Consider the following 12,366-nt stretch of genomic DNA (forward strand, 5'->3'; position numbering starts at 1 on the left):
CTCTGACAAAACTGCGCAAATGCATAGGTTGGGTTAAAGATACGCTGGCCGAAACGCCAAAGACCCATTTTGCCATGACGCGGCTATGCAAGTTTGATTTACTTGTGTCGAAAAAAACTGCGTGTAAATCAAATATTAATTTATACGATATATTTCGATGGTGAAGAAATACACTTACAATAAGGCATGTGAGGACACATGATGTGCACTCCGGTAATATAATTTTATCTACTTACCTTTATGTGTTGTTTGACAATCATAATACATTTCATGCGGTGAATACGCGGCTAACAAGTGAAAAAACACAATAGTTAAACTTTTGTTTTCAATTAAACTATTTAGAAACGTAAATTGTTAACTTTATTTCAAAGTCAGCGTTTACGCCGACTACATTTAAAAAAAATTCTTGTTATATACAGTTTTTTTTTAAATCGGTTTAAGCGATTATAAAGCATTGTTGTTGGTGTATACCTGTAGTTATTGGTGAACTCGTGTTCAGCGTTTGATAAATTGAGAACTGTGAATATGAACAAACTTTACATTCTACAATTACGTTGTTAGCAGCCGTGTATACAAAAGATGGCCTCTATCTGTTGAGAACAAAAGAACGTTTCCCAGACATATCAAATTTAACCCCGCTGTAGTAGCATGCACCTATGAACGAGGTAACGCAACAGTCGCCTGATAGTGTAATGGACGTACCACTATACTTGTTTATCAGCAGTAGTTTTATTTTTCCGCTTCTAATAATAGCGTCAGATTATAAATGACCTTTGCTGAACAAATGTACTACGTCAGATAGTGGACTATTTTAATCATTCATAAACATTCTCTTCCGCGACACGCATAATAATAACATTGTTTATAAAAAAATCTATATACGCTCCTTTAACAAAAATCCATTTGACACGATATGCACATTATGTTTCCATTTGTGAATTAATACAGTTGAAGAACTCAAACCTGTTGCATCAATTATACATGTACAACTCTTTCTCGCGCGGATGCGGCATGTATCAGGTTTATCGTAGTTAAGAGCGAACTGACTTGAAACGCGTGTCCTAACCTTAGTTCTTCGCAGGCGAACAACTAAAAACAGTGTCATCTGCAACCAAACGGCTGGTATTTGGTATGTTACAATGCATATTGGCCATGTTCAAAGACCGTTCAAATGATGCCTCAGCGGTCAACATTTAGAACCTAAAAACTAAATATCGCCCCATGGGTAACGCATCGTTGACAGCCTTATATAGCTATTAAAAACTAGCATATTGCATACGTTTCATATTTGAAATAGGAGGATAGTGACCCTAGGATGAAAAACAACAACACTTATTGAGATATAAATACCACTTAGGTCTTAAACTCAAGTGAGCGTCCATGTACCTTCAGCGTCCACTTGTTGAGTTCTTTTCAATCCACTTCAGACCTGTTTTTTAATATTAATAATATTGATTAATTTTTGTCAGCAGCTAAAACACAAAAGAACAGTATTTACAGCATTTCTCATTTCATCCTGACCGGAATGTTAACAAATGCCAAAGGCGATGCAAAGCATTCGGTTATGAAGCACTCTGGGTCAAAGGACGATTTAAGGAGGTTCCGATTGGCGTATGAAACTACCAATCGTTTCCCTTTCCAATAATGATACAACGCATTTTATCATTGAAAATAAATTTGAAAAATTCCGAAATGTCCTTCAACTATTGGTCAATACAACAGCCGTTCAACAATTGATCACCAAAATGACCATGTTTAAATATCATCAAATATTCATACAGAAGCGTATGCAATTATTGTATGTGCAGTCTGATCAAGCCGTGTTTGCCAATATCGGTGCGTTTCTGTGTTTACACTCTTTTAATAAAGGTACACTATGTATGAGAGAATGTACGAGAAAACAACGAAAATGAAAGATATTGTGATTTCGCGGTGTATCAAATCATCTTTATTTTAGCACATGATCTTAATCTTACAAAACTAAATGGGAGGGGAGGGGGCAGAGGGCGACGTCGGAAACAGGGATACATAGTATGAAAACGGAAATAAATGGGGAATTTAAAGTTTAACAAAAATCTGACAACAAATCAAGGAATAGGACCAAACGTGTTAGAACCAACTTATGATAATAAGAGAATCTGTAATTTAATAAATAGTTTTAGAATAACAATGTACAATCGTCAAATATATTTAGATTAAGCAGTAAACCAAATGCATGTATAAATGGCCACAAAGGAAAAGTACAGATTTGGTTATGTGTATGCTATTATAACACTTTGGAAATGGTCATAAAGTTACGTACGCTTCAACACTTGTGTAATTGTGTAATTGGTATGTATGTTGTCAACAATATTTGCTAATACCTGTAGCAATACAGTTATATATAGAGTCAGCGATTTGCTAATACTTTATCATTACATGTCGCAGGAAATCGATATGTGGTCATGTTAAATAAGGTAAACGTGATCGAGAAATTACACTTTGGAATTTCAGAATTCCCCCTGTCCAGACTAGGGTATATGGTTTCCGAAATACTGCCCCTTTAGTGTGCACAATGACGTCACAAGAACTGAATTCTTTTAACAAACATAATGATAAATGCATGATGATTCGAATAATTTTGTGTGTTTGTAAAACTAAAAATTTCCGAAATGGAATTGCGTTTTGTATTAGTACAAACTGCTTTTTATTCACATTGACAGTCGTTTAGAAACTTTATTGAATAATACTAGTATCAAAATAACTGTTTAATTTGTCCGAAATTTACTATAAATACACGAGTCGTGATTGTAATTGCATGGACTAAAAGTAAATCATGATCTCTGAAACATCTGAACTCTTAAACATTATCAAAGAAAAGACGACGGAAACTCCGTCCAAGACGCTGGAGATTATCACTTCCGGCAAGGTTGATGTCAACTTAAGAAGTTCAAAATCGGAAACGTACCTTCATTTCATTGCGCATGCATACTCGGGCGATGCGGACGAGGCGATACTCGTTCCGGTCGTGTTCCAGTTGAGTAACTCGGGGATCGACATGGCATCCGCCGACGCCGACGGAAACACGGCGCTCCACGTTGCGGCTAAACAAGCCGGCGCTCGGAAACTCCTAAGGGCTCTTATCATGATTGGCGTAGATCCACTGCAACAGAACCAGAGCGGCCACACGGCGTTACAGCTGGCCAAATCGTTCCCGGATAATGCGGCAATTTTGACGCAGTTTTCTCCCGGCCTCTGGAACGCCATTCTTAAAAATAATACGGGGCAGTTGAACCGCCTTATGGATAGTTGGTGCAAGATAAATACAAGCAAATACGGGCAGACGCTGATAAAAATGGCGCAGACGTCCGCATATACGGAAATTCTGGATCAAGTCAATGAACGGGAAAAGACGGTGGAATTCGTCCATTACGCGCTAGCAGGCGATCGCGCGAAGCTTCGCCCATTCTTCAAAATGAGTAGCGTGAACGTCAATACGCAGACGACCGGTTATATAGACGGCGGAAGTGGTGACTTCATAACACTACCTCTGGTCGGTGAAGCCGCTATGTTGGGGCTTGCGTCCATCGTCCGGAAGCTCGTCCGAAAAGGCGCTCATATTGACGTCACTGTCAGAAACGTGCCATTATTCCTTTACGTTATGCAAAATACAAAGAACAATAATCCATTCTATGAGACACTAGATGTAATACTCGATACAACGGACTTCAAAAAGAAGAACATCAGAAAACATACGTACGCTGTTTTGGATGCCGCTTACGACCGGAAGTTGCCGATCCCAACGCTACAGATCATGTCCGCCAACGGGCTGGATCTGTTCGCCTTGGACGATGACGGGCATTTCTTGCGAGATAGGATTATGATCCGATATGCGACCGGAAGTCCCGCGAGACTGACGAGCGAACTGACCTACCTTGACCGGATATTGGTGGATATGGCAAAGAATGGCTGCTTAGACCTGCTGCAGAGGTTCGCTAACAATGTTTTCATAAGTGCGGCAATCTATTCCAATTCAAATAAGACGTGTTTCAGTGAAGTTTTAAAGGTTTATATTCGATACATTATTTTCTCTTAATGTCGAGGTTTTTTAAACGAAAATTGTAATTTCTTTATAGCATTATGTTGATATTATTTTAAACGTGATGTTTTCAAATGATTTACCAATTCGTTCCCATTAAAATTAATTGTATTGCCACGAAGTCGTTTCATGTTTTAGTTAAATCGTTCGAGCGGAATTCATAATCGTGAGAACGAGTTACTGACGAGGCAACAGCGATAAAAACATGCTCATGTCCCATTTCTACCACCGTAAATATCTGCCCAAAGTTTTAATTTTGCACGAGCGCTTCGCTTTACCAACCAAAAAGCATGGCTGAAAGGGAATACAAATCTTTTGATTTGTATTAAGATTGTTATATATATATATATATAGCATGACAAGAATGTGATCATGAACTTCACAAAGAAGTGCCTCCATAATTGGGTTGGCGCAATCTATACAAAGTAATGATTGGTGCAATCTATACAAAGTAATGATTGGCGCAATCTATACAAAGTAATGATTGGCGCAATCTATACAAAGTAATTATTGGCGCAATCTATACAAAGTAATTATTGGCGCAATCTATACAAAGTAATTATTGGCGCAATCTATACAAAGTAATGATTGGCGCAATTTTCACTTAGTGGCGCAATCGCATTAAATCAAACTCTTGGGCAGCGGGAGGTTAAGAACCGTCAGACAATATTGGACATGCGATAAACCTGACGTGTCTTCATAACTTTCAATTAATTAAACATAAGTTGCTTTATTAAATACTTATTTGGTGTTTAGATGTTTTACAATGGAATCAAGCAATATTGAGCGGTTGTGCGGTTTTCACAATCTTGCTCAAACTAACTGCTTTCTTAGTTATAACAGTGGTAGACAAATTGTACGTAAGATATGAGATTATATAATTTAAAACACGCAGTGCAGCTTTGAGAAATTCAGTTAACGTGTACAAAGTTACTTTCAGTTTGCTGGAACGCGGCTATGAACACATTGATGTAAGCGATCCGGAATTTGGGTCAGTCGCGAACGCACTGGAGGCTAAAGTGGGAACCAAAAAGGCATGTTTATTTATGGAGGATGTTCGAACGTTGCCGGTGAGTGATTCAAGGGTTGATTAACATGATTCAAGTATAATTTGATTCAAGTCTGATATGGAGCGGTTTTAAACCGCAATACTGCCCCATTGATGCAAAAAGGTACCATGCGACATTGAAATAAGAAGGCACATGGTACCTCTTTGCACCAATATGGCGATATGAGCTATTTTCAAAACCTGTTAAAATTCTGCTTGGAGATTGGAAAACTTATCGCTAGGGAATTTAACGCAAGTAAAATCTTTTCATATCTGAATGAAGTGTGTTTATGTCGAATTTTATGAGGTCATTCTGCGCTTTAGTCTGCATAATGTGTGGGCACGGATTGTGCCCTAGCAGTCATACCCAATGAGCGTTCTAGATTCACGAACGTTAGGGGCCAATATCGAAATATAGCCGCAATTGCCGGCTATTTCTAGTTGTTACGTAAATATTTTTTTATTTTACTTTGGCTTTTAGTTTGATATGGAAGCAGGGGTAACCAGAGGGACCTCACCTGCCAGGTTTGGTGGACCAACAACCAAACTTACATGCTTTCGGGACCGGGGATCACACCCGAGTCGCCTAGTTGATTTAGGCTTGCAAACGTTTAGCAATACTCGGAATCAATTAAATCTATGTACCGATGCTGGATGGTTGATACCGATTCCCGTGTCTCAATAGTTTATATACATTGAATATCCTGTTATCTCCATAGTTGCTGTACCGCGAGATCAGTCACGCGATCTACGCGGACAATTTGGTTCATGTGCAGACGTTGTCGACAACGGGAGTGCTCCGGATGCGGGACAAGTACGAGCGTACCCTGCTGTACCGCGCTACCTTATTCGAGCGACGCCACGTGCTGCGTCTCCTGATGAAGCTGGCGCCGGAGTCAGCAAAAATACCCGACAGGGTAGGTGTGGGTCAGAGTAGACTAACGGTGCGTCTCTCTTCATGTGCGAAACATTTTAGTACTATGAAACAACCTCCTACTAAAGTACATTTAAATTACTATTATTATTTAAGGCGTAAACATATGCTCTTCACATAACAATTAATTTTTCATTTCATTATGCCTTCATTAAAGAACGTTAATGGGGTGAATTCATGGTTTCATATGTTACCGGTTCTCCGTCTAAACGACAGAAGACAGATTAAAAGAAAATTGTGTTTTCAATTTATGATAACTCTTTCAATTTTATCTGACATCTTATACTGAATTCTTACAATTTAAAATTAATTATGTGTTTTGATTTAAATAAAGATCCACCGTCTGTTATTGTCCGCCTTCATTGTACAACGGTGTAATCGCTATGAAATTGTCCGTAAAACTGTGTGTGGCTCATGGTGGATAAAGAGCTATGCCGCCATCAACCGGTCTCGTTGTTGAAATCTCATTCTTAATAGTCGCGTTATGAGAAAACTTGACTTAAATCATGAATGCACAAGCAAATCGGTGACGACCGATTTCTTTTCTTCTGTTTTTATACCACATTATATGGCGCCCTTTTCATACTCGAGATGTGCCTTCAAAGGCGCTTTACCTTTGTCCCTGATCACTGGGTCATAAGTCGTCCGAACATCTTAGCGCAGTATGCAGCCACGGCACATCGACCTATTTCCCTCACAGGTACCCATTTATACAACTGGGTGGAGAGGAGCAGATGTGGGATTTTTTTCTTGCTCAAGAAAATTAAAGTGGTCAGGGCGGGATTCGAACCCGGGACCTCTCGATCCCTAAGCCAGCGTCCTGACATTAGACCACTGCTCCAACACACGCTTGAATTGATTTTTTTTTTCTTTCAAGGGGAATCTCTTCGAAAATTTAGTTCAGGTGGAAAGTGTCGTCCATGATTAGCCTGTCTGGACTGCACAGGCTAATCTGGTACGTCACGTAAAGCACATGCGACAAACTCCGTTTTCTCGTCGTTAGGCCCCGTGAGACTCAGGTGTAGATCATTACAAAAGGATCATTGTGTTTTTCATTATTGCGGAAAAGGCCAGGTGATATACGAAACAGATACTGTAAGCACATTTCTTGCTGTCAGTTTGAATATGGCAATCGGAGTAAAATGGTTTATAAAGCCGACAATAAATAAAACATTCAAACGACTGAAAATAATTCAACCGTACCGTCCATAAAGGGTTACACTTGTTTCAGGAAGGTCGCACACCACTATTTGTGGCATGCGCTCTGGAAGAAGGCGAAGACATTCAGAGGGAGCTGGTCGCACTGGGATGCACTATGGAGGACATAGACAAGGTAATATTTTTCACACGTCTGTGAACAACAGGATCTCAGAAGCTAACACAACCGCAGCGAAAAAACATTATTATAGTACCGTCTTCCGATAGATATGGCATTAATATAATGAAATGACTTTCAAAATCATATCGGTCTCACAACTATATTTCGCCCTGAGACAAGGGAGACGAATCATTTAGTTTTTCTCGCAAACAAACTTCAAAGCGCTTTTGATTCTCCATATAAAAACTGGTAACACGTTGTTACATGTTGTAAGAACTCGCAAGTTTACGCACATGTTTAGGAAGCAGTCGCAGATCTTGCATAATATTGGAAAAAAACTATTTGTTAATTATCAGAATGGTCAATCTCCTGATGATATCAAGCGTCTGTCAGCAAAAGAAAAGCAAGCGTTTCTTGCACGGGAGCGCGAGCGAGATTTCGGACTGGACACTCACTTGTTGGCCAAGTATCTAGACATCAAAGAGGCGATAAGACTGGGTGACCTTTCATTGGTTGAGCAAATCAGGTAATTGCGACGTCATTTATTTCGTACGGAGCTTTCAATTGGAATTCCAGTCAGTTTGAATGTAAGCGTGGCTTTCACACTATTGGAATTATATTAAACAAAGTAACATGAAAAGATGGAAAATACAGCTGTTATTTTAAAACATTTTTTTGTGTGTGTGAAATCTTAAAGTGACGTTGAATCTCGCAATATACATACCTGCGCGGGCTTAAATGTTTACCATACATATCGTATAATGAATATCAGAGGTTACATCTACAGCAGACACTTATGTTTGGCTATCGTAAAGTTAAGAATCAATAAAAACACTTTAAAGCCCGATGTATTCCTGGCAGCTGTCATTTATCCGATTATATTTGAATCTTGGAGCGTTTTCTAAATGTTATCCATAGACTGAAAGTACTGCTTTCTAATTAAAAGACCAGAGAGTGTATTTTCATATGAAAATGTTTTAAGTAGACACAATTGGTACATATTAAAAAAGGGAATACTTTAAAACAGATCCCAGATGTACAAAGACGTGCAGACGAAGGACATTGCGCACAGGATGTATCAAACCACGCCACCGTGTAAGTGTCTGCTCGAGTTTTCCATGCAGGCCCGCAGAGACGCCATCGCGAAATATCTCCTCACGCTCGGCATGGACTGGACGGTCAAGGTCGGTAACCTAGTTTTACTCCCTCCTCCCTCCCCCTTTTCCATTCCCCCTACCAGTGTGAGTATTTCGAGGTTTATAAAGTCCTCTCTCGCCGGAATACGAACATGTATGAACCCGGAGTGTGCCCTAACTGTCCTACCAAATTAAGAAACTAGACACACTAACGTTGGGACGGATGTTGATTGTCAGGTTCAAATTCCATCTAATCTAGTACATGTAGTTGCTGAAATATTTTCAATTTTGTGGAGGTCTTTTTGTGTGAGGGGACGGGGGACTGGAGTACTCGGAGGAAACACCATCTTTCCGGTATGGTGACCACAAACAAAACTATCATGCTTCCGGAAACGGGCATTGAACCAGGATGGCCTATGTGAGGAAAGCGTGTGCCAACTACACCCCCTCCCCCCCCCCACCAAATGCTGGGGTATTGTAACCCAGTGTACTAACACCCTTTTGCGGACAAGGTGTGGCTGTCTGGCGGACCATTTTAAAGCTGATAATCAATATACCGCTGCACGAACAAAATCGAGTTGATGATTGTCCAGTCAGCTGACACATAAGATGCCGATAAATATAACACATTTTATGGTACTGTATGTATGTTCGTGCAGAAACTTGGGGTATCCCAACGATACTTCTTCATTCTAGTGTTTTGGTGACATGTCACTATTGAATATGGCTATGTCACTATTAAATATGGCTATTCAAATACGCGCGTTTGCCTATCATGGCTTCATGCGTCAATTAAAGGGGCCGTCCAACAGATAAAGCGTCGTGCGACGCGAAACGATACTTTGGGAAACTACGAGGATTGCTTATATAGCTAAAAAATACATCCGCTCTAAGCATGAGTAGTCTAGACGTGTTACTTTTTACTCCAGGACTCCAGGACTCGGGCCAGTGGTTCGAGTCCTGTTGAGGGTTACTTTTTTTCCTTTTTTACATTGTATTCTTGTGGGTTTTTTTTAATGGAGATTTTCAGTTCAAATGTTTAAATGTATCAATATACTGCATTTAAATCATTTAATGACAAGCTTCAATACATGCCAAAATCTGTTGGACGGCCCACTTAAATGTTCCCCGGGTACGGTCAATAAACTTAAACGTACCCGGTCGATATTAGGCTGTACCCGAGTTGAATTCCCGTCCAATATCCTATGTCGTAAAGCGTGATACCGATTACCGTAAAACGAAATTGTTTCTCTTAAACAATCTTCTCTTAAAAAACTGCATCAACATGCTTTTTGGGTATGAGTTTCGATAATATAGAGGTCATTTAACAGAAAATCGACATAAATGTGAACATTATTAATTAAAACAAAATAGCAGATAACGATCGGTTTATTGTTACAATTCCCACGTACGTTTTATACCGTCTCCGGGGAACATGTATTTATACTTAAGATTACCCGGGGTACATGCAAGTAGTACGCGAGCCGACAATAACCAATCGAGCTCTATTAAATATGAGAATCTTTCAGGGAAAACTGGGCTTAATGCAGCTGGTTAAAGTCCCTGATAAGCATTTGCGGACTTTTCACATAGAGTGGTTTCTCTTTTGGAAGAAAATTCACTTAAACGAATAATTCCATTAAATCGTATCGTTAAGTTTCGTTTCTTATTAGCCTGGGTGTATTGCACGGGCTAATCTTGAACGATCCTTTATGCATTAAGCCCCGTTTTCCCAGAGCGCGACTCGTATAATCTATTGTCGGTGCAGTACAAGGACGGAGGGGAGGAAGTGACGCTAATGGAGCTAGCCAGGCGGAAGCAGATGAAGGGAGTCATAGCCTACATTGAGTACCAGGTAGACTGTAGTTCATTTGGGTTGCGTCATGCAAAAGTGGATTCTATACCATATGCGGCCAGCATCAGTCTGAACAGGAGCTACCATGTGCGTTACAATGTCACGCAAAGGTTCGTCGTCTCATTGGCGGACATGGTAGCTCCCGACAAGACATAAGACCCATTTCGTATGAGTTGGCTCATTGTTTCCAGCGCACCGGAAATTTATCCTTATATTTCCCCATCAGAGTTGTCATTTGAGTTAACGATAATAGTGCATGACACTAGAGGAACCCCGTCCCAGAGACGACACTGGTCTTAAATTGCCCGTTACAAAGCACCTAGTTATTGCACTTCCGTTCAGCGTCTTTTTCTACAAAAGGGCCCGTAATCATCTAAATAAAGGCCGACAACAATTTGTTGCTGTGATCACAATATTGGAGTGATGGCAGGTTTTCGCTCCAACGCGATCGTTCGCAGACGTGAGTAGGTGAATTCTGCTTAGGCGGTGTATCATTAACCGGGTTATCATGTCTAAATAGTTTTATAAGTCTTACTGATTCCATCGATGTAATTATTATAATAATATACTTATTATAATAGTAGAATATATATTGTGAAAAATCCTCATTTTGATAGATTTTGTTTCCAAACCTATGGAAAACAATGCCGTAGATATCACCGTGTAAATAATCCCTTTTGTCAGAATAATAATCTGTTATGTGAATTGCAGATTATTCGTAAACATGGTAGCATAAAAATGGAATATTTTAACCCTAGCGTCTAGAAAAAAGGCCTTGGCAAACAGCGTAGACCCAGATGAGACGCCGCATGATGCGGCGTCTCATCTGGGTCTGCGCTCTTTGCTTAACTGAATTTCTGTAAGAAGTATTCTTAATATAGAAATACATATACAGGACATCCCTAATTTTGGAAAGAAATTGATCCAATTTAGAAGGATGGGAGAATCCACTAGGCATAAATGGGTTAATTTAGACCATTCGTTTTTATTTGACATTCTTAGGAAAAGAAACAACGCGAGCATCAAGAGCTTATTAAGATGCTTAGAAGAAAAGGGGTTGTGAAAAGTACGAAGAAAACAGAAGATTGACCCGTCTATGGCGGAAAAATATTCGCAGAGCAATCAAACGCTATTCCTGAAGTGACGTCAGATAATTATGGATATTCCTGTACCGTACTCTAGAGCCTAACGACCATGTTAATAACATGCACTCATAATGGGTTAATACTTGACATACAAGGGCAAATAAATAGTTTTTGTCATTAACATATATGATTTGACTGTTTTCAATTTGATATAAATATATGTATCAGTAAAGGATTATATAAACACGCTGAAATTAACGCTTTCACTAATAATATGCAAGTCAAAGTATTAACTTTCAAGTATGTTAATACGCATGCGCCATTTCAAATTATACTTCTTTTTACGTGGTCTTACTCACACTCTTTATTACACACAGTGTACAAAGGTATTCTAATTTACGCTGTTTGAACTTTTACGTCATGTCTCTTAAATTTTATATAATTGTGAGACAGAAACCGAACTAAATTGTTTTAACGAACATATGCATTTATATAAAACACGAGAAATAAGAAAATATAACATTCATTAACATAAGCATGTCATATGGCATTATTACAACAAACATAATTCATAGCATTATAATTATCAGACAACAAACAAAGAAATGTGCGTCACAAATTAAATGTGTTTGTCATATTCTCCAAACATATCAACAACAAATACATGTAGATGGATTAGGAAAAGCACATAACAAAGACAACTTCTATTAAGATGGAATCCCGAGTGTTTGAGGCGACACTATATGTGTGTAAAACAAAGAGACTTAGTGAACTTACTCCGTATTAAAAGAACGGAGATTTGTTTGCTTTCGGAGTAATAACATGATTTTTTTTCAGCAAAGCGAGGAAATTTATAAAATAAAATAATTACGCAGACCGGGCATGTTGTGATTTGAATATTAATATATATTG

At 39.1% G+C, this 12,366-nt stretch overlaps 2 protein-coding genes across 3 annotated transcripts in view; one reads left to right on the forward strand and one right to left on the reverse strand.

Moving 5' to 3' along the window:
• Nucleotides 1–2,815: 2,815 nt before the first annotated feature.
• LOC127842174 (uncharacterized) lies at nt 2,816–11,720 on the forward strand. The gene is made up of 8 exons (XM_052371532.1): nt 2,816–3,969; nt 5,019–5,148; nt 5,846–6,043; nt 7,292–7,393; nt 7,735–7,904; nt 8,406–8,562; nt 10,283–10,369; nt 11,372–11,720. Exons 1-8 carry the CDS (start codon nt 2,816–2,818, stop codon nt 11,456–11,458), a joined length of 2,085 nt encoding a protein of 694 aa, XP_052227492.1. The 3' UTR covers nt 11,459–11,720.
• Nucleotides 11,721–11,965: 245 nt separating this feature from the next.
• LOC127842296 (metabotropic glutamate receptor-like) overlaps nt 11,966–12,366 on the reverse strand; it is a 20,678-nt gene continuing 20,277 nt past the window's right edge. For both annotated transcript variants that reach the window (XM_052371727.1, XM_052371728.1), the window contains exon 14: nt 11,966–12,366. This exon is cut by the window's right edge and continues 832 nt beyond it. The gene's annotated coding sequence lies outside the window, so the exon portion shown is untranslated.

This window comes from Dreissena polymorpha, chromosome 8 (assembly GCF_020536995.1).
Source record: "Dreissena polymorpha isolate Duluth1 chromosome 8, UMN_Dpol_1.0, whole genome shotgun sequence".
Lineage (NCBI taxonomy): Eukaryota > Metazoa > Mollusca > Bivalvia > Myida > Dreissenidae > Dreissena > Dreissena polymorpha.

Coding starts and splice junctions, on each gene's coding strand:
- LOC127842174 (XM_052371532.1), top strand. CDS start 2,816: ATGATCTCTGAAACATCTGAACTCTTAAACATTATCAAAGAAAAGACG. Junction 3,970..5,018: donor TGCTTAGACCTGCTGCAGAG/GTTCGCTAACAA, acceptor AGTTACTTTCAG/TTTGCTGGAACGCGGCTATG. Junction 10,370..11,371: donor TAGCCTACATTGAGTACCAG/GTAGACTGTAGT, acceptor TGACATTCTTAG/GAAAAGAAACAACGCGAGCA.